We start from the raw sequence: 23,039 nt of genomic DNA on the forward strand, positions 1-23,039 counted from the left end.
ATTTGGATTAATCACTGATATGGAAACAAAGTATTGAGAGATATTCTTGGCTTCTTTTGCAATGGTTGGCTGCTTTTCTATTGTATTTATGGCAACAAGCTCAAAAGCTGAACTAACTTAGAGTAAGTGCCTTTGCCAAAGATCATGGTGTGCTTTTTTAATGTAAACTTGCAGGGATTCATGGGAACATTGAGTGACCTCCACAGCCAGTACAGAAATTCACTTGAAAGTACTTCGGTAATTGGAATACATCTTTCTGCCAGTATAATTGAGGAACTGATTAGTTAGACCCAGCACAGGTGTATTTCATTTAAAATTACTGTTAATGGGCTCTTGGGTGCCCTTAGAAGGTATTAGAGTCCCATCTGAATGAAAAACATCAACAATTTAGTTTTTTGATGGTCATTGCTGTTGTATTCCTACAAAAAAAAACACATTCAAAGGGAAACATGCAGCACCATCTGCATTTGGTGGTGCAAACAAGGGTTCCAATGCCATGCTTTGGCTACAGCAGCCATGAGATTCATCCCCAGCAGCAGGTGGGAAGGCTGAGAGGATGGGCTTGGGGCAGGGTGGGGTATGGAAGGTGTCCAGCATGTCACAGCACAGCAGAGCTCAGAGCAGGAGCGATGGGCTCCAGCCAAGTTCGGTTGGGATCTCCGTGTTCCAGACGTGACCGTACACTCATGGTATCCCTGGGGAAATACCGGCGTAGTGCACAAGCAGGTGAGGCTGCTGCACACTGGGAAGCCCCAGGAGAAGCCTTTCAGAGGACAATTCCCAAACCCGGGCAGAAGGAAGATAGGAAACCTGAGCTTGACCAATCCATGGAGTGTTCCTCCAAATAAATTAAATGGCATACGGGATACAACTGGTTCCTAGAATGGAACAGGTGCTGTTTGCAAGGGCCTCACAAGAAGATAGCAAGGGTCAGGGTTTCAGTGCACCTGAGCTGGGAGGCTGAGCACAAAGTGCTCGAAACACAGACTGTGAAAGCAGTGGCAACTGTGAGTCCTGAATTGCCACAACACATGCAGGATGCCTATCAGCAGGGAAAATCCACAAGAAAAAAAAGACAGAAACCACACTGGGGGGCCCTGGTGCACCCTCTAGGGACAACTAAAGGAAGCAGGTAGGTAGCAGAGACCTCAGAGATGTTTAGATGCAAACAAATTGTGCTGGGCAGCTGTGATGCAAATACATCCTTACATAACACCTCATCATAAATGGTCATTTTAAGTTTGTTCTTTCCTGCTGTTGCTCTTGGTCGAGGGATGCTTTTGTTTGGTCCTGTGAAGTGCTGTTCTTTTCTGTAATTAGGACAAATTGCCTGCCTTGGATGGGAAAATGGCCATTCTGCACAATGTCGTGCTCCCCAGACCTTCCCTGAGAAACCTGCAGTGAATGCCATAGGAGCGTGTCACCAGCTTCCAGCTGTGATTGGTAGTAGCACTGTTTTGTTTCCAGATGGGCCCTTCTCCCTGCCCTCCCCATCCCCCTGAAGTTCAGACAATGCAAAACAAGCCAGCACAGTTATTTGTACCCTCAGAGCAACACAGAACCAAGTTTTATGAAGAGGTTCAGGTTCTGTCGCTGCCAAACCCTTCCCTTAATAATTTTTCCTCATCTTTGTTTAGATGATGCCTTGAAATATTTCCTTAATGGACTGGGGAACCAAATGTAAGCATGATCACAATAAATGCCTGTAAGCACATCAGCATGAGAAACTCAGGTGAATATTGTGGCTTTTTAGCTAATTAGCTTTGCTGGATAGTTTATATCCAGAGGGAAAATCAAGACAGTGTTTATCATGGTATTATTTGTATGAATTTCTCACAAACAGCTCCTCTCCTGAAGGCAGAAGGAACAAACACAGCTCTTCACTTTTCACTTTCCCTGGCACACGTTTGGGTCAGCCTTCCCTGCAGGAACACCTGAGTGAAACAGTGGTAATACCAAGCCCAGGGAGTGATTTAGGACACTGGGCCTCCTCATAGCATCACCTGAGCCTTGGCTCAGTTTGGTGCCTTCTCCAGTGCTGCAGTGCCTTCATTACTGACACACAGGAAAGCAAATGATGGTTTCACCTGAATTTCTGCACAGCAGGATCTCTGACACCACTTCTTTCTTTCATTTAGATAATCACAAAATAGCAGCGCTGCCTTCCCTGTGAGAAGCCAGTGATTATTGCTTAGCTCATTAGTATGTTTAAGAGGAAGCTCACCTGTGCTGTGCAGAGATGAGTCAGGCTCGAGAGCATCTGCATCATTATGGAATCTGAGATTTCACAATAAAGAAAATCATCTCATTTAGGGGGACTGTTATTTGCTAAAGGTTAAGGCAAAAACTTCTATCTCAAAGGGTTTAGACATCCTATGTCAAATAATCAGTAACCTTATTTTATTCTTTATGCCTTTCTATTACTAGGTCTGTTAAAAAGATCAAAACCCAAAACTATTCTTGAGCAAAAGAGGTGTGCATTGAGGCTGAATTTGGACAGAGCAGACAGACATATACAAAGCTATTCCACTCAATCCTGAGGAACATTGTTGTGTAAATAAATAATTGGGGCCTAAATAAAGGTACCAATGCAGATGTGCTCAACTGAATGCATATTTGAGTAGGACCACATTCTTTGACACCTTGTAGTTCAAGCGTCTCAAAGACTTTAAGATTATTTTCTTCTGTGTGTTAAATGCTAATAGAACTTCCACTTAAATTAATGTAATTTTGAGCTGACTAAATGCTTTCCCCAGTTGTTTTATACTGCATGGAATGCTTAAAACTGAATTAATTTGGAAAATTAATCATCTATGTGCTAAATCCCAGCCCCATCAAACTGTCTGTGATGTGCACATGGAGCACTGGTAACATCCAAGATATCAATTCACAAGAACAAGGACATTCAGAAATGGAACTGCAACATCACTTTCATGATGTTCTGTATTATGTGCAAATTATGTCCATAAGTATTGGCGCTGTTGGCATGACTAACGCTTCTCTGAGGGCACACTAATACCACAGCACATCCTTAGAAAGGGGTGACATCTGAACTAGCAGTCCAGTTTTTTGCCAATGCCTCTTAGAACAGGAAAGGGGAGGGATGGTCTCTCCTGTTGGTGGAGGACACATGGCCTTTCCCAGCCTTTCTGCCTGTGCCCCTCACCAGGCTGCAGGTCCCACTCCTTGGCTGTTGCACACCGTGTCAGAAGGCAGTGGGGTGGGAAGTGGGACACAATAAGGATAAGGGAAGGATCCCCTGAGCACTGAGGTCAGTTCCTCAAAAGCCAGGGGTGATGTGCCCTGTTGGTGCAGCCAAGGAAAGGCTGCACCAGTCCAGGTCAATGACCTGCAACAAGAAAAGCTCCTTCTCTCCCATGACTGGAGATCCCAGGGTGGATGGATGGTGGATGGCTGCATCCTGCATGTTGCACCTCAGAGGGCAGATCTGGCACTGACCAATTTTGGCAGCAGAAAGCTCCAGTTCTTGCTGCGGACATGGCAGTCCACATGGCACCACCTCTGTGAAGTCTGGGGACAATTTACCCTGAAACCCAGGCTTTTAAATGCTTATAAATAAATGGTTACCCAGTGTATGAGTGGCTGTGCTAATTGTGTCTCTGCTCAGGTGTATTCTTGCTGATCTGGGCCAGCAGCACCGTGCCAGCACCTCTGCTCCCACAGCGCCATGGCCTCTGCTCCCACATCAGCACCTCTTGCTAGTGCTGCTGTGCATGGACCTTCTGCCCTGCAGGGAAGGCTTTTTAATTAACTTTCCCTTTGTATGCCAGGAGATCAGGAATGCATTGTAACTTACTTTGATGCTTTTATAGGATGGAAGTTTGACAGTTGCAGTTTTGATTAGTTACTACCTTTCACGTGAGAATAAATAAATAAACAAGATTTTATTGTATCCTGTTCTTTGAGTCTTGTAGAGGGTTTGAATTGCAAACAAAATGGAAAACAATTTTTCCCCCACCCCATCCCAGCCTTATGAGTTAAAATTTGGTAAACAATTAGTGTCTGTTTTCTCTAACCTGAAGCTACCAAAGTATCACCCTCCAATCAAATCAGCTGCACTGTGGGATTGCAGCACAAGTGGCTCCACCAGCCTGGCACTGGCAGCTGCAGCCCCACGTCCAGTGACAGCAGTGTCATTCTGCAGCTTCATACCTTCATACCTTCATACCTTCCACTCAATCTAGTGGATGTTTGTACATCTGCTGAAGAGTTAAACACTTCTCATACTACTACAAAGCAAGCACATCCCCAGTTTATTGGACATGACACAGCGTAGCTAGACAACACCTTTACAAAAATACTTGAAGCTATTATTTCAGATCTACAAATATATAGATGACGGCTCCTTTTCTCAAAGGAAAATACAGAAATCTTATACAAGTCTCTTCTTTTTTTCCAAAAATAAAAACAATAGCAGCAAAGCATAAATTATATCTATCATTATCCTGAATGTTAAATACAGAGAAATATAAGCATCAGTCCAAAGAGGTCTCAAAGTTAAGCATTATTTGTCTTTCTACAGAATTTTTTTGTTGAGCGATACAAAGACTCTACAAAGTGTTAATGTATTACACATCCAAGTAACCCATTGGGAAAAGAAGGTGTGTTGAAGGCATAGGAAGGAGGGGAGAATAAATGACAAATATGTGAACTGGGATTTAGAGGCTGCATGAAATTCAGAAACTTCAACAGATCATGCATTGCAGATGTGCCCAGCTTTGGGTCATGCTTTTCTCTATCATGTAGCTTTTCTTAAAATTAATGTCTGTCTTCAGGGAAGACTTTAAGGAAAGCTTTAAGTGGAAAACTTCATGAAGTAATATTTTCAAAATTCCAGATGTTTGGAGTTTTTGAGTTTTCTTTTTTTTTTTAATGTCAGATTTGTGCAACCTTTTGGCTGTGGGCAGCCAAATAGATACATGATCTGTATTTTGAAGCATGAGAAAGGGAAGCAGTTTCTGTCTCCCAGTAAAACCTAGGCTGGCTGTAGCCATCACTAGGAACTGCTTGTAACAGCAATTGGGGGTGTGATTGTGTAAAATTATTGTAAGAAGTGAACTGGCTAGTGCAGTGTGACTATACTGTAAGCTGAGCTTTAGGATACCAAACTTGTAAATTTTTAGTTGAAAAGCCATGTCATCCTCAGCTGACCAGTGCTTGTTGTGTGGTGATGACAGTCTGAAAAGATGATTTCTCATCTGTTGTGTGTAATGCCTCACAGGCAGGCAGGGCCTGTCCTGACAGCAGCATGTCACAGCTTTTTCTACGTAACAGTGGATAATTTTTGTCAAGTGTGTTGTCCTTTGTCTACAACAGAATATGTTTAAATGGGTCATCAAAATCCATGTTTTACTCTTAGGAATGTTACTGGGATCTGGGGAAATGGTTGGGAACATATTAATTGCAGGTGGCTGGGTGTTTCTTTTTCAAATAATCTCAGTAAGACCACATCCACACCTTTCTGGATTCATACTGCCATGCATATGTTGGTTTGGTGCTTCCCTTATTCATGGTCCATAGAGCCAAGACAGGCCTGCCAGAATAAATCAGTTTCTTTGAGCAGCACTGTGATGAGAACATTGTTCTCAACTGGAGATATCTCAGATTAGAGTCTCAGACTGGACATCACCCAACAGGTGTAATAGAGGGATGAAGTGTAAGAGCATTGCTCTATCCCCATCTATTCCCTATTTTTCATACATGAAAAATAGGCCTCTGTGAGAACTGTACATCCATGGAATGAGCAGCTTATGGTGATGTTCATACAAATCCCACCTGTATAACGCAAAGGTCTCTGTACTGCTCTGCCCAGTTATTTCTGGTGCAATGCCAAAGGTGCTTATTGTGCTCACTACCTGCTTTTCATCCAATCTAGCCACTTGTTTGAAGCTCACTGATGCAGTGTTCTGAATTCCTGACAATGATTTATTTCTTTTTTTTTTCCTCCACACAGCAAAAGGAGATTTTAGTTATGAACTGGCTGGGTAGGTATTTAAATGGAGTGTGGGAAAATGCAATAGAGTGAGACTACTTAAATGACACTGTGGGAACTTCCTCACTGATATGCCTGAATTCTAAATTGGTGGAGCTATTGTACCCATAGAGGTGAAAAGGTAACTTAGTTTTCATGGTCAGAAAAACATGATCTATGACTAAAAGGCTCGTGATAGTATTTTATAATGAGCCCACCCCACACCAGCAAGAAATTGAAATGCTGCTACTTTTAAAGGATATATTAGAATTAAATGAATGCTCATCACTATTTGATGTCTTCTATATATGCTTTAAATGCCTCATACAGAGCACTGTGGGCTCATCCCAGGGAAAAAAATTTCTATATGTGAGTGGTAAAATACATCAGGGGAGCAGCACTGCTCATGTATTTGAAGTTATGCAACAGCTGCATTAGTTCCAACAGCACTTAAGGACTATTTTCTGAGGGTTATTTTCTCTTTAAGTAAACAGATAAATTTTAACTTAGTTATTAATATCCATGCAGTCACCTTTTACTGCATGTTTCTGTCCAAGCATCTGAGAAGCTACAGTACCATTCTGCATACAAATAATGTCAATCTAATAAATTAATAGTGTTCATTGAAAAAAAACCCTCATAAATTTTAAAACAAAAAATACCTAAAATATTAGAGTTTTTTTCCTTTTCATCTTCCGAGGGAAAAAGAGAACTAAACTAAAAGCAAATCTCTGTTCAAGTCAGGTCACCATGACACAAAGCAGTACAAACCAATAAATCCAGCAATGCTGACAGTCCAGCCTGGCAGTATGCTCACAGGCTTCTGAGCCATGGAAAGTTGGGAGGGCTTTGGATATTAGCTCTATGGCTGCAGGCTGACTTCTCGGAAGGAAAGAAAGGTCAGCCTGCCACAAACAGCATGTAAGGCAAGAAATGTGTGCTTGGAGTTGCACTGCACGGGTGGAGTGCAGCCCCATCCTCTCCTGCTCTGCAGATGACCCAACCATAAATCTGGGCAGGTGGGAGAGGACAGGAAGGAAGGTTCCCTGCAGGATCCCTGCTGTTCATGCTACTGATACATCACTGTAACTGAGATGAGTATTTGGGTGTAGGCAGGAACACAGGAAAGCAGCTCACCTTCCCAATAAAGGTAATGGAGACAGACCTATTAATCTACTTGAAAAGGAAGAAAAAACACAGCTAGGTACTAACAAGGCATCTGTCAGAAAACACAAATTTAGGTCTCACTTTCTCTGTTGCAGATATAGCACGAGAAAGCATAACCACAGTGCAGCTGCAGGAACAGCCGCAGATCAGAAATTATTATCTGTGTTTATTACACACACATATAACCAGGCCATTCCAAAGGGCCATGAAATCATCTGAAAGCTTCTCAGACCACATTTCCCTCTGTCATGGACTAGGTGTTAAGGAATCCACATCCCCCCATCTGTAAAGGCTGGTCCAAAGTGTAGATCCAGCTGAGATCTTTGAAAACATGAGCCAAGTATTTGATCTTTTGTGTTTCTTGGACCACAGAGATCACAACTGCTGAGCAGCTCATAGACAAAGAGAACAGCTCCCAGGGCTGGAGGTCTCAGCTCTCCAAGAACAGGTGGGCTGCCATGGCCAGGCACTTCAACCTCCAAAACATTATTTAAATATTATAAATATGATATCTGTACAGAGCTGAATCCCAGCAGCAGAGCTCAAAGGAAGCAGATGACTTGATGGGTTGGTTTGTTTGCTTCACTCAAGTGCCAGCAGAAGGTAATGCTGAAGGGCATGGGTCAAAAATACCTCAACTGTACAGAACAGGAGAGGCTTAGCTTCAGGCACAGCCTGCTTTATTTAGTGTATGAAGAACTTTTAGTGACAGCTTGAAGCAAAAACCTGTAGAAGATGGCTGGCAAGCTTTCTAATTAATACCACAGGTTTCATACCTTTAAAATGTAATCAGGCACATCCTAAATGTCAGAAAACAAGAAAAATCCATCTGCTGAAACCTCTTATTTCTAGTCTGTAAATGCAACTTAAGAAGATGCAGAATTCTTTTGTCTTGTTCAATATACTGAGAAGCACAACAAGATGTTTATTTAGACCTATTTGTAAAGCTTAGATCAAAAATGCTTTGATCTTTAAAAAAGTATTAATGGATAGAAGCACATACAACTATAAAACCTTGTACTCAGTAAAAAAATCAAGTAATGGCTCTCTGAACATTTCTGCAGGGTTGAAAAGTCATAACACACAAGATTTCTGTAGGGAAGGAAGAAATCAGGTGTTCTGATCAGTGTTCATAGAATCAGAATCATTTAGGTTGGAAAACACCTCCAAGATCATTGAGTCCAAGCTTTGACTGATCCCCACTTTGTCAACAAAATCATAGAAATAAGTCCAGTCATTTCTTAAACTTCCAGTGATGGTGACTCCACCACTTCCCTGGGCAGCCCCTTCCAATGCTTAATGACCCTTTCAATGAAGAAATTCCTCCTGAAGTCCAACCCGAATTTCCTCTGGAAGAGCTTGAGGCCACGTTCTCTCCTCCTGTCACTTATTAACTAAGAGAAGAGGCCGACCCCCACCCGGCTACACCTTCCTTTCGGGCAGTTACAGAGAGAGGAGGTTCCCCCTGAGCCTCCTTTTCTCCAGGCTAAACACCCCCAGCTCCCTCAGCTGCTCCTCACAGGACTTGTGCTCCAGACCCTTCCCCAGCTCCGCTGCCCTTCTCTGGACACGCTCCAGCCCCTCAATGTCTTTCTGGCAGTGAGGGGCCCAGAACTGAACACAGGATTGGAGGTGTGGCCTCAGCAGTGCCGAGTACAGGGGGACGGTCACTGCCCTGGTCCTGCTGGCCACACCACTGCTGATCCAGGCCAGGATGCCAATGGCCTTCTTGGCCACCTGGGCACAGCTGGATCATGTTCAGCTGCTGTCAACCAGCACCCACAGGTCCTTTTCCACTGTTCGTGGTGTCTGTGTAACCCAGAGCAAATGACAGTATCAAAATGGACACTAAATGCCATTTTATGAACTGGGCTTATAGCCGGAAGTTCTCATTTTTTTTTGAACTTCAGACAATCATATAATGATCACAGGACTTTCAGACTCTTATTGCAGACACAATCAGCCAATCATTCTCTGTTGTGTAGTCCATTTATCATGGCCAGGAAGTTCTGGGAATTTTTTCTCTGAGCTAGAGAACTTTAAGAAACACAATTTGAAAATGCTTTTAACCTTTGTTATCTATTCCCAAAAGGTATCTTTTCTTCCTTTTTGATTATGCCTTTGAGACAAATATAATGCATTTCAGACTAATCTGCCATGTTTATGGGACATGGTGACCTGTCAGCCACTTAAGGATTGAGTAAAAGGCAGATGTAGGCAGATCCATGCATTCCTAAGGCAAACATACTGCCTGCTCTATCCTCTAATTTCAGAATTAGGGTCGTGAGGAGTAATTTTTAGTGTGGGAAGTTTCTGTTATCAGTTTAATCTAAACAGTAACCAGTAGATGGTCTGCTTTCTCAGCGGTAAATCATGTGGCAATACTTAAATTCCAAAAGAATGCATGGAAGTACTGTTGTTACATGAAAGTGGAATGGATGAAATGGACTTCTTTACTGAGCATCACATTTACTAAATGCAAACACAAAATAAAGAAAATAAAACTTCAGGATGTAGAAATAAAGAATTTTGTGCTATTTATTAAAACATAATTGCTTTAAGGATCACAGTTAAAAGTCAGACTGTATTGAATATGAAAGACATTGCTTGCCTGAGCAGTTAGAGATGACAAACCTAGTCAACTAGCACAAAAGTTTGTCTATACCACTTTTCTAGGGTCACATATTTGCACCAGCTCTAGTGGGTTTTGTACTACTATGTGGGGAATACAAAAAATATTTTTATTCCCAGCTGTAAGGTAGCTTCTTCTTGGTTGGCTTTAGGAAATTTTGACCTATAAGAACACCCTTAGACATACCTGTACTTGTCAGTTGTCCACAAATTTTTCAAGAACCAAGACGTAATTTTTACCAATTAGCAACATCACTTACCCTTTTAGTGAGGGACACCCTGATTTAGCTGGGGATACTGAACTTACATCCCAGGGGCCTTGTTTCATGTGACAAGGATATGTCTGTACAGACCAAGCTACACACCACCAGCAGGACGCAGGCACACAGTGGGGGCATCTAACAAGTCATGGGCAAAAGCAAAAGCGTAGGGCCAGAAGTACCCAAACAAGACTCACCATTTCCTACATTTACGTATCATTTCTAGCAACTGGCAAAATTTAGCGTATTTTAATGGACTCATAAATTCTTCTTAAGGTTTATCTGTTCGTCTGTTGTTTGAATATATCTACAATTTGCTGCCTTATATGCATGAATTCCTTCATAACCATATCATAGGAACAAACAACACTACATTATAATTTTTCAGTTGAATATTCATTTCTATGGTAAAACATATCATTCTTCCTGAAGGTATAAAGCTAATTTAGTCCAATTCCTTTTTGCAGTTACCTCAATTATAATGGTATGCTTTTAAAATACAAAATATGTAGCTCCACTAAATTATACTGAAATGAGTCTGATGTGTATCAAAATGTTTGCAGTCATATTTTCCACTTCTTTTTGCATCTAACGTCACTATAATTTGATGCTAATGGCTGATTTTGTGTTCAGCATTGGAATTCAAAACATTAAGATTATTAAGAGTTGCAGTCAGTGAAAACATCTCTATTTAAAGCTTCTGAAATACAGAATGTAAGAGTTGATGAATTTAAGATTACAGCTAAGTGATTTAGCTTTAGTAAGTGCTGAACTTTTAAGGAAAAATAACACAAACCAAAGCTTAGTGGATTTGCATACACATTACTTCTGGTATAATACACACTGTAATTTTCCTAAACTTTCTGATTTTTGAAGAAGAGCTCCACCAAATGCTGCAGAAAACAGTATGCTGGACTTAGAGTTTCAATGCAACATGACACAGATGAGATTATGAATGTATTCTCTATGCCTAGCACTTCAGTTACTCATTATGGCATTGCAGTAATAAAAAGTGAAATATCTGTAAGAAAATGTGGGCAATATTTATTTTAATTCCTCCAAAATCTTATATTATGCACATGCCCACATGTACCCACGCACACAATATACTAAAGTAAAAATTTTGCACCATGTCATACCAGAAATTCAAGAGCATGCAATGTGTAAGAAAAATGTATAACTGTTGTTAGAAATCTGGAAAGTCTATTCATTGTCATTCATATGTATATCTAAAAAGCAGCTTAGACAAGTTTACAAAACATTTCTTATGACTGTTGTGATTTTTGCAATTAAGGAATCAGGAGCTCACAATATGTACATCAAGCTTGAATGGCTTTTGTATGTCACAGGTATAAAGCAGTCGGCAGGGTAAGTATGTCAAATATGCTGAAGTCCTGACATTGCAAAATCTTGACCAAAATAAACAAACAAAAAATGACGCAGATATCATCTCTATGATAAGAGAAAAGACATTTCACTTCTTGTGAAAGAGAAGAGGTTTCACCATCCCTGCTAGAATCTTCGGTAGCTGGGCAGCAATCACCTCTGACATCATCTCAGGGAATTCAACGCTCAGTGCACGGGACTGGAGAAATGTGTTCAGACAGAAGAGATGGAGCTGTTTCACCAGCTGGATTTAATAAAATACAAACATGATCAATCAGGCTAACAGTAATGCAGCCACAGAAACATGCTGTCAATCATTTATCTCATACATTCATCAGCTGACATCATTCTATACCTGTCATTTCTTGAATCAATAATGAGGGTACTTGTCATTCCCTATTAATGACAAAAATCATACACATAGCTATGGCATGTTATATAAAACCACTGCTTCACTAATATTACCAAGCAGTATCACCCTCACTCATGACATATGCGATGAACAATGGCAACTGCTTCGCAAGCATTCAACATTTCATCTTATTCTCACACTCAAGGCAAGAGTCAGTGCTTTGGCCACTACATGTTATTTAAACAGTGCTCTGAGGGACAGCATTTACTGCTTACCTGTGAGCTTGGACATGGTTTTCATTATGATCATATCCCTGTATGCTGCAAACATTGAACTCCACAGACTCTCATTCCTTGAAAGCAACTGCTCAACATGTGACTTTTACATCTCTTCTAGCCCCTCTGAGATGTTCCAATTTTTATTTCAGACCAGTGACCATTATGTTGTCAAATATTGTACTCTTTCTGCTACCCTAGGCTTTAACATCACAGAATCTCTCCAGTCTGATGATTTTTCTTTTCCTTGTATCTCCCATCACTTTACCAGCCTGACCTGAAACAGGACTTGAACGAAGATACTCTATGGACCAAATATCACTTTGCTATTTTGCAGCAAGCCTCTCCCTCTTTCTCTCCCTCACAGATTATTTTACTGTATGCATTTGAAATGAAGAGATTGATTTAAAATAAAATGCAGATTTGCTGAGTTCTGAAGAATATAAAGATGCAAAGATCCTGTCCACCTTGAACTCCCTGCAAGCTCCTCACAACCAACATCAAGCTCAAAAGTGCTTGGTATCTAGAATTCTAAAAGATTACTCAATTCCCAAACATAGACAGATACTGAAAAAGTGGTAGAGAATATACACATAAAACCAGTTGTACTAAGGTTGCAAAGCCAATCTTGGTTGCCTTTCAGTAATTCTTAGCTAAGTAATCTGACTTTGCAACTTGAATTGCCTGTTCCTCACATTATTTTCCTGAACAAATACACACGTGCTCACACACACCTACACACCACCCCTACCAAAGCCCACAACTGTACTGGTTATGTTACACAAAAATGAAACAAAATGGTAGCACTCTAATGCATGTTTCACAAATACTTCCATATTGTATGCCATAAAATATGTGCACAATACATACACAGATGCTGAATATATAGCCATATATTCACACAAATATATACAATAAAGGAAAAATATGTTGTTGTTTTCTTCTGCTGTTTAGCAACGCTGACTACTCCCTTCCATAAAATTAATTTTAAGAAATACCAGTTCCTTCTTACATAAAAAGCAAAGCACACTAACACACAAACTTACATCATGCATGGAATCCATCAGTTTTGTAAGTTGATAGAAACGCTGTGAGTTGGCCACAACGCCTTTCTGGCGCAAACCAATTGCCTTCACCAGTTCTCTGATGTAACTGGTTCTCATCTCATCAAATTGGCTTTGACTTCTTAGACCTTCCAAAGGAACTAAAAACAAATAACAGTTGGGCTACAATTTACTCTGAAGGCAATGAAAAAAATTTAAAGTAAAGGAAAAATTTAAAGTATTTCATGCTGTACAGTGCAATGCATTATTATGTGCCAGGTACTTCTTCCCATTCAAGAGTTACTCCAGAAAGAGTGAAACAATTAGTTAAAAGGATATACCAGGAACAATCAGCTCATTTTGCTAATTGCCTATGTCTAGAAATATCCCTAAGCTTCAGTTATAGGTGTTTGCTGGGAAAAAAAATTATGCCTAAAAGAACCACTCCTGCCTTTGAGGAAATACGTTATGGACTGACTTATGTGTACACTGCTGAGGGTCTGCCTTCTTCACGGCAAATTTATGGTAGAGAGATCTAGCTGGAGTGCTTCAAAATGGAGTCAAAGAATGAACTAACAACTCTAAAGTAGTGCAGACAGTAAAGCTGCCAGGGCTCAGGCCTCCTGTTTGAACCTCCTTCTCTTAGCAGAACAGATCAGAGTCTTAAAGGTGAACAGCTTTTTAGAAAAATTAGCAAGGAGGAGAAATTGAAGTTGAACTCCCTCTTCTCTAAAAGGTCAGGTGTGAGGATCAAAATGAGGACATGGAGAGAACATCAAGAAATGAACCTGTAAGTGGCTGCTAATGATAAGATAGTGTCATGGGAAAAGAATACCTTAATTTTCAAAGCCTGTATGGTTTTGGACATTTCTTAACAGCAGCTTTATAGAGAACTAAAGAATGTTTTCATATAAAGTGACTCTCATGGAGTTTAGGGTTAGATGACTTACATCTCTAAACCAGCAATTAAGTCTTTATACTTCCCCTGCAAATTAATTTAAAAGGTATTTTCCATCAATGAATGGCCTGTTTCCCCTGCAAAATTCTGCAAAAAGACAGTCACATTCCTGCCTAAAAACAAAAAATTCCTCTAAGCTATCCATTTGAGTGAAAACTTACATGGACAAATACAATTTAAACAGCTGTTCCCTTCCCCTGATCATATGTAAAGAATGAGGATGCTTTTATTCAGTGGCACGAACTGAGCAGAAATCTTATGCAACAAGATTTAGAAATTCCTTTAAATCAGAAGTCTGGAAAGCATTACATTTAAGCCTCAGCCAACTCAAAGAAAAAACTGTAAAATCAAATATAATGTTACAACTTAGGCTGGGGGTGCATTCAGAATTAGAAATGTGTTGAGACTGACAGTTTAATACAAATTACTGTTTCTTTGCAATTACCTAAAAAAGTCAAAACCAGTTCATCTAAATAATAAAATGAACGGAAGACACAGTGAGAAACTAAAGGATTAGACTTGATTTACTGTTAGTATACAAAAGCCTGAAATGGCTGTACTTTCACATTTGAAGAGGATTAAGATGAATATCATGACTAAAATAAAATTAATCTTAAAAAAAAACACTTTAGAACAACAATGAAGTTATATGGCTTTTTGAAAATACTTTCATGGAATTATATTTATACAGTACCAAATGTTTACTAAATGTCTCAGCAACAACTGTTAGGTGTGTTCCTTTTCCCAAAGATCTGACAAATTGTTTTTTCCTATAAGACAATAAATGCAGGAGAGAACAAAAAGCAAAATTTATCAGAACAGGTAGAAATACTTCCTTTTTTTTTAAGTAATTTCTTGCATATGCATAAACACGTCATCTTAAAAAAATAGTTTCTGAGTGCAGCGCAGTTGATAAACAGCAACTTGATGAATTCTGTTAAATTGATGCACTCAGAAATGAGAAGGATTGGACCAACAATTGTAATGCTTTTCTGAATTTGATATGAACTTTCTGGGACAGAGATAGCTGAAATACCACAAATTTATCTAAATTTAACTGAAATTCCAGATGATACACAAGGGAGTTTATTTATGATGAAAACAAGATGGAAAACATTTAAAATAGGAATACATACACATTCTAACAAAGAAACTGGAGTTATATCAGAGAGGAATTTTTATCTACATTACTGCTTCAGCAGAGTGTATGGTATTTTGCTATTCTTTTAGTAATTTCTATGTTCATATGAGCTAAATTTAATATTTTTAAACTTATTCTCTGCTGAGACCAGTTTCTTTTTAAAGAATGGGTTTATGCAAATACCAGCCAAGTACAGATTGAGAGGGACTAAATTTAATTCCTCATCAATTACTTAAACTTTGTAAAACCAAGAAGCAGGTTATGCAGAATTTGCACATCTCTCCTCTGACTCCATCGTGTGCTGAGAACCAAACTTTTACATACTTTCAACTATATTTTTCAGAAGTGCTAATTCTCATTTCTAACAGCATCTGTATAATTTTAAAACTTTTTATTTGGGGATTCATAACTAAAAATTATGGCCTCAGAAGATGTAAATTTTGGTATTTCAAAGAAGGTTTTGGAAGATAAGTTCATCAGCTACCACATTTCCTATGTAAAGTGGAACGCAGCTGCATGCTGCATTCTTTAAAAGATGCGTGTGATTAAAAGTGACCACGGATTTTGTTTCCAGAGAAACAAACCAAAGAAAAACATTTCCATTTGTTTATATCTGTGCTAAACTTCACCTATTTATAACTATAAAAAATTGAATAAATGCTAGTATTGTTTGTCATGCCCACTTCCCTAATTCTTTTGAGCAAACGTGCTTTAAGATCTTGGTCAAGATAAAGCTCTCAGTCCTGATAATTTATTAAATATTTTTAAATACATTCTAATACTTTTTAGGTTGTTTTGATTCAGTTGGGGATTTTTAAATCTGTGTCGAGTCACTTGAACTGATGTTTCCAGGCAGAAATACTGCACAGTTGTTTTGAAATAGCCATATGTCAAAAGGGATCCAACATTTCCCTCATGTCTTTATACACAATAAAACCAACAATGAATCACAAATTCTTTGTTCTTTATAAATATTTGAAAAAAATATTTTTAAGACTTGGAATATTAACATTCATCCTAGGACACTTCCATTTGTTAAGCCAGAAAGCTTAGTGATTGTCAAGTTAAACAGCACGGCTTAAAACTCTTTTAGTAGTGATGTGTTACAAAGAAATAAAAGAACCTACTTGTGTTGAGAAGTAACAGCGCTTTCATACATAGGAACTCTTCTTGACTAACTTGAAGTCTGACAAATTCCTGTGGGAGTTGCCACATGGATAGACACAGGGAATAGAATGATGATTCTTTCATCCTCTGTCTTACACCCAGAAAAGGTAAAAAAATAAATTAAAAAACATGAAAACAGAGACAAAGAATGACTCCAGTCCTAACTGCTTGAAAGAAAGGTCTTGTTAGCAGTTTAATTATCACATTACAAAAATTAAAAGATGAGACTATACACATACACAATTTTCTGAATTTTTTATTTCAATGCTAGTTTTTTTAATTGTAATGGATGTGCTATTATTTTGAATGTTTAATCTGTTACTGGTGCCCAGAAAAAAACCAAAACTTGGAGAATATCAAAACTTAATGCTAATCACCAAAAGTGCTGGGAGTTTATTAATTAAAAATACCCAAATGATAAAAATACGCAAATGAAAAAAATACCCAAATCATAAAAATACAAAAAAATACTATTTTATTTTAGATGTTGATAGATTCTTGCATCTCTGTAAAGATTTCAAAGCATAGAACTGAAGACAAACCTGAAAGCCTATGGAAAACTTGCTCTCAGCTTCGGCAAAAACCGCTTCAACAAAATACTTTGTAGCAACCCTAGCCTGGTACTTCTAGTAGCAATGATATTATTTTGTAGCATGCCATGACACTAAAGAAACAGTTAAAAATGTTACATGCCAAGTAAACAGAGACATTAATACAACCTCTCCTAAACTCCCACAGAAGTAACAGAACAAATCACACAGGAAATACATAAAACTGCAGGGTTTTTTGCAGCACTTCAATACTGCTTTTCTCTTTGTGATATTGGTATACTGAGTATATATGATTGCATATATTTATTAGGAGAGTATTTTCAACTGAAATGACTGCAACAATAGCATTACAAAGTTTCTAATCTAGACTGAATTCACTCCACATTAACCTGATGATCCAGTAACTTGGACTAATTTTAAAAGGTTGCATCCCAATCCTGATGAATTAGGTACAACAACAACGGGAAGATTAAGTTTTCCTCCCCCACCTGCTACGGGGTTCAGATCAGCCTTATAACCTGACTGCAGATAGTAACCTCAGCAATCAAAACAGAAGATATTTTCCATTAAAAAGAGACTTTTTTCAATGCATTAATTTTGTTGTTGTTGTTGTTATTTAAAGCACTACTGTTATCTTGAATGAAAATTATTTCACTGTTGTTCAATATCTGATATCTTGTACCAGCTTTTAAATGACATAAACATAGAAATTTAATGTATTAGACCTGAATGGGCTTGTTTCTACATCTACTTTAAACCTTCCTTTCTAATACTTTCTGGTAGCATCTTTTCCTAATTATTATGTATGAAGAGCAATAGCAGCTTTCAGGGTTAGCAGCTTAAATGCTGTTCTTACCCACGTTTTTAGACACTGCAAAATGCGAGCAACAGGAAGTCTTTGTAGGGTGTTAACACTATGAAATCTTTGTCAAACTAACACTCCCGGCTTTCTTGGTCTGAAATTGATGCTACGAAACACGTCCTTCCTGAGAAGAATAACAACTCCGTTCACTATATGACAGCTTGGCTGTGACACAAGCTTTGGATTGTGGTCCCATGGTAATTATGAAACAACTATGGTGTGTGATGACCCTGCAGAAGGAATTTCCATTATCTCTTTCTACCTCTAGGCACACACTCCTGTGATTCTGGCATTAGTGCCTGAACTCCTATGTGGTGAGTCATGTCAGGGATCACCACCACCTGCTAATGAATGGCTTTTTCTGGGGTAATTCTCAGGCATACAAAGTTCTTATCTGTTAGACAGTGCAGCCAGAGAGTGTTTGGTCCAGCTTAGCTAAAGTCATGGGGATGCATGACCAGGACAGTTAACTTTTTTGGCAGTGTTCAGCAGTTACCTTTGCTTAAAGCGAACATGAAAGTACAAGCTTACATATCATTGTAGACAACAAAGTTGTTTACATTTTACTGATCTAAAAGCTAACTTATTTCCCAATAAATTGTTGCAGCTACAATTCAGTGCATCAGTCACCTTTTATATCTCTTTGTTTATAACATCTCTAGTATGACCCTGAGGACATGTTCTATAACCAAGAGAGGAATATGTTGTCAGCAACCAGTGTAGATGTTCTTGAGCTGACAATAAGAAGCTGTTTCTGGTGGATTATAATCTGGGTTCATAAATCGCAACCCTATTCTAAAGCAAAGTACTTAAGGTCCTCTTCACAAGGTGCCAGGAGTGGTCCACAAGTGGCGTGATACTCTAAGACATAACATTACTGCATAAACCCATCTCAATCTATGTTTCTTCTGAATGCAACCATAAAATGTATCAGACTATGCTGGGACAAGAAGACAGTCAGAAGTTCTTTCAATCTCATCACTTCTAAGTATTTCAATTTGTACAGCACAACTAAGACAAATGGGAGAAGAGAGAATTCATTACTCAACAACCTCACAGTGATTTACAATCATCTGGAAAAGGTCAGGAGCAATAGGGCCAGCTCTACTGAATATCTTCTATAAGAATTTCACTGGGAAGATCTTGCATGTCTATATATTTTAAAATCAGGTGTCTAAATCTTCTGCAAATCCACCTCTCAATCCTTAAACAGTATGTCTTAAAAAACACCTGTTTTACTTTCAACTTGCATCATAGCAGTTCTTTTAGGATTTTAAGAAAAAAAATAACTAAGAAAAATGTATTAAGGAAAGATAAATATAGGGATTAAACTACATTTTACTGTTACTGGCAATCTCCCTATAACCAAAGAATATAAAATTCCAAGTCTGAGAATATTAATTTGCAGATCTGGAAAACTGACAAAGACTGAAATGATGGTTATCTAAATTAAACAGCATAGTGAAGGAAAATTCAAGCCAAAAAGCCCCTTCCCCTCCCCAGCAGAAAAGCGCAGTCTCATGTAATTTTTCCTTGATATTGAAATTCCTTCTTGGTGAAATTTTTTTTACCATTTTCTAACAACAAATGCACTTTTCTAACAAGAAATGCACTTTAGATAATCATTTTTATCAAAAAGTGTCACAAATGAGAATGTAGGTTATATGCAAACTATTTGTGAAAACCACCCAAAAAAAAAAAAAAAAACCAAAACCAAAAAATCACAGTTCCATTTAGTAAACATTAATTTGAGTCCAGTTCAGATGAAGTAAATCTTCTGACATCATTATTATTTTATTTACTATTATGATTTTTCCCTTAGATAATTAAAATACTATTTGAACTGCTTTTGCTAGAGAGTGTACACAGAATAGTTGGGGTTCCCACAAAACCCTTCCCAAAGTTACTGAACTTTGATATGGTCAGAGGATTTTGCTGTTAATTTTGAAACAGAACAAGTAGTGAATGAAATCTTGACCTCAGTGGAGTCACATTACCATTGGCACATAAAAGTTCAAAACGTTATTCATATAATACAAGAGCATTCTACTTACTCATTTAGGATTAGATCTGGTGCAAAATACAACATCTGACCACTGACATGTTTGTATGATCTCCACCCCATTGCAAAAACCATTAGACTCATCCAGGAATACTGGATAAGGGTTATCTGATCATCGATGTGCAAATTCCGAAAACCTGGAAATGAAATTAAAGATACAATATTTCATCATTCTCATTTAGACAGCAGCTAAGTAGGTATTTTGAGATTACAAATCTGAGCTACCAAACTGAGAACACCTAGAAAAACAAGAGGTTTTGGGGATGTAGCTCTCAGATATTTAGGTAATAACTGCCTGTCTCACTTTGATAGTTAACCTCTTGTCTTTTTGTTCTCATCCAGTATTTTGAAATGTTAAAACCAAAATTTATTTTTGCAAAAATGACTGTTTCAAAGAATAGGGATGCATCTCATTTTCCTTTGGTAAAAATATGACAGTTTGTAACATGATCACTGTAATCAACTCTCATTTAATATCGATAGCTTGAACATCACTCTTCTTAACATGAGATGCAGCTGTCATACAAAAACATCCTTATATAAATACCTTTCTTGCATTCAGCTAAAGAGAATCATATTCAGTTGTGTGCTTGTGTTTGATAACTTTCGCTGTTTGATAAATTTAAAGATTGCCACAAATTATCTGAGTCAAACTAACAGCTTTCTGCCACTGAAAGCAGTGCTCCTGTTCTACATCACGAGGTCCTGTTACCTCCTTCAAGCAAACTTTGGCACTCATGCTACTCTTCAGTGAACTGGTTCAGTTCATGAAGACATCAGAAAACTACAGAGGGTTAAAAAAAAAGGTTTCTTCTCATTTAGTGAGATGAATCAATTCACCCAAGAGGTCTGGTAAGTGCCAACTGCAATGGGAAGAACAGTGATAGAGACTATTGCTTCCTGCAGCAGCGAAGTGTCACACTGAGCTCACATTAAACTGTATTTTCCAGGCTTTCTGCTCAGTATATTGATTTCTATATATAGAAGGGTGACCAGGTTGATCTCTATCACCATAGAGCACCCATACTTACATCACATGGATTTCTTTTTTAATCCAGTCATGGATCTTCATAAATTTAGTTACTTCTCATTAGCAGTGTTTGTGAGCTGCTTAGTTCTAATTGCTACTATTTGTTAAAATTTTTCTTTGTTACTTTCAAGACGTCATTCTAGTAATAATAAGAATAAATCAGAAGCAGAAATACAACCTTTTTTATATCTGAGAGAACCAGCATCTCACTGCCACATTAATAAATGAATAAATAATAGAGTAAGAGGGGTTGGGGTAGAAAGGCTTCTATAACAATCACATATAGGAACTCTCTGAGCTCCTGTGGTTTCCTGGAGTAAATCTAAATATTTGAATGGATTCCTTCAAATGTGCCTCCCTATTAAAATGTATTTGATTAGTTACATTATCTGATAAGTGGAAGCTTAATAATTTTGGAATTTGTAAAGAATTAATTAACAGGCAGTCAATAATATTATCTTTAGACTGCTTCTCCAATGAAATATTTGTTTAACTACAATTCACTACTTATAAGAAATGGTATTACCTGGTAGCAATTTAGACCACTTGACTACACAAAGAAGTTGCCTCTCACAAAGATGATTCAGACTGGTCAGCAAGGAACTTGGTGTTTCAGGTTTTGTATTGTCATAACCAGCATAGACAACTTCTGGCTCAATGCCTCGTAAAACACTTATCATTGGAGGAAGAAACTGTATTTCTTGATTTGGAGAAAAGGACAGCCTCTGGGTTAGAGACTGGCTCTCATCTTGAAGAGTTGCTGGCTGCTGGAGTGCAACATCTAACGTTCTCACAACCTTAATTTTGTTAAACTTTTTCAATTTTCGACCTGAAAAAGGAAATTGTTGATCTGTTAAAAAGAATTAACCAGTAACACTAATATTTCCCACTAGTGTTGGATTACACTCTTAATCTATACAAGGAAACTAGAACTGTCTTCAAAATAAGTTTTCTATTTTTTGACTATTTATGTAATTGAGAAATAATCATGGAAAATTCCTAAGAGCTTCTCCCTCTGTATCATACTCCCTTCACTAAGGAATGAACAGCACCCACCCATTAAAATTACTGTCATGAATTCTAGGTTACAGTAACCTCATAAAGTGTTTTCTGGTTCAATTCCCACTGTTCTGTCATACGCCAACAGCTGAGCCAGCTGGCTCTACAATTCAGTTTCTATTTAATGTCAATTAAGTATGCTGCTTCTTTTACTCTCTAATACCCCAAACCAAAAATTTTAGTAATTAATTACTACACAATTAATTACTACACGCAGAAACTCCTTTCCTCCAGTTCCCTAAAAGCATTTCATCTCATGTCTGAACCCTGTTTTGATGGCCAGGGGATGAGTGAAAGACCCACAAATACTGTAAAACCAGATGTCAACACTTAGAAAACACTTCACTTTCTAAAGCATAATTTCTCTTTCTCAGAATTTGCAATTGTTATTTCCATACTGCAGTGGTATGAAAAACACTGACTAAAACAAATTAATAGCTGAACTGCTTTCCCAAAATAAGCACAGATACTTGTGGTATGGCTACGGAAATATATACAGCTCTAGGTAGCAACTCTTCAAATTTCTTTCATGGAAACACTCTGGCAGTGCACCCTATAGACACAGAAAACCAAACCTTCAGAGGCTCAAAGACAATGACCCTCAGTGACATATTACAAGTTTCAACAAAAAGGCATATCCGTGCAGAAGTGACTACATGGAATACATTTGTTTTAAATAGATCCTCAAAGGTGATGAAAACCCTTCTAGATCATTAGTTCTGCCATACAAGTTTGGCTTAGGGAAAAAAGGGCCAAAAAATGCAATAAAGATACTGACATTTAGGGTCTGATTTACATGACAGTGGGACAGAAAGAGACATGGGGGTGGTGGCAAAAACAGTAACACTCATCATGCAGTGAGATCAGGGGTCATGTTCCCATAACTTAACCATGGGTTTAATTAGTTTAGTGTCAAGTGCCCTAACAATCATATGCTCATTTTATCATTTGTGGTAAGAACAAAAATATTTCTGATTAGAGATTTCTTACTAAAGAACCAAACACAAAGTTACATCTTATGTTACAGCTGAACCAAGAAAAAAAAAAGCAAAACAAAAAACCACAAAAGAATAGACAATTTATTATGCCAAAAGACCCGGAGC

At 38.2% G+C, this 23,039-nt stretch overlaps 1 protein-coding gene across 1 annotated transcript in view; it reads right to left on the reverse strand.

The window, feature by feature from the left end:
• Positions 1-9,671: 9,671 nt before the first annotated feature.
• PGR (progesterone receptor) overlaps positions 9,672-23,039 on the reverse strand; it is a 33,844-nt gene continuing 20,476 nt past the window's right edge. The window contains exons 4-8 of the mRNA XM_042023758.1: positions 21,404-21,706; positions 19,840-19,984; positions 16,333-16,463; positions 13,110-13,267; positions 9,672-11,680 (exon numbers count right to left, since the gene is read on the reverse strand). Of these exons, the coding sequence (XP_041879692.1) occupies positions 11,525-11,680; positions 13,110-13,267; positions 16,333-16,463; positions 19,840-19,984; positions 21,404-21,706 (893 nt within the window). The 3' untranslated portion in view covers positions 9,672-11,524. The remainder of the gene's footprint in view (positions 11,681-13,109; positions 13,268-16,332; positions 16,464-19,839; positions 19,985-21,403; positions 21,707-23,039) is intronic.

This window comes from Corvus kubaryi, unplaced genomic scaffold (genome assembly GCF_017639235.1).
Source record: "Corvus kubaryi isolate FWS band 111438036 unplaced genomic scaffold, C.kubaryi_AGA036_p1.0 37256, whole genome shotgun sequence".
NCBI classification, from domain to species: domain Eukaryota; kingdom Metazoa; phylum Chordata; class Aves; order Passeriformes; family Corvidae; genus Corvus; species Corvus kubaryi.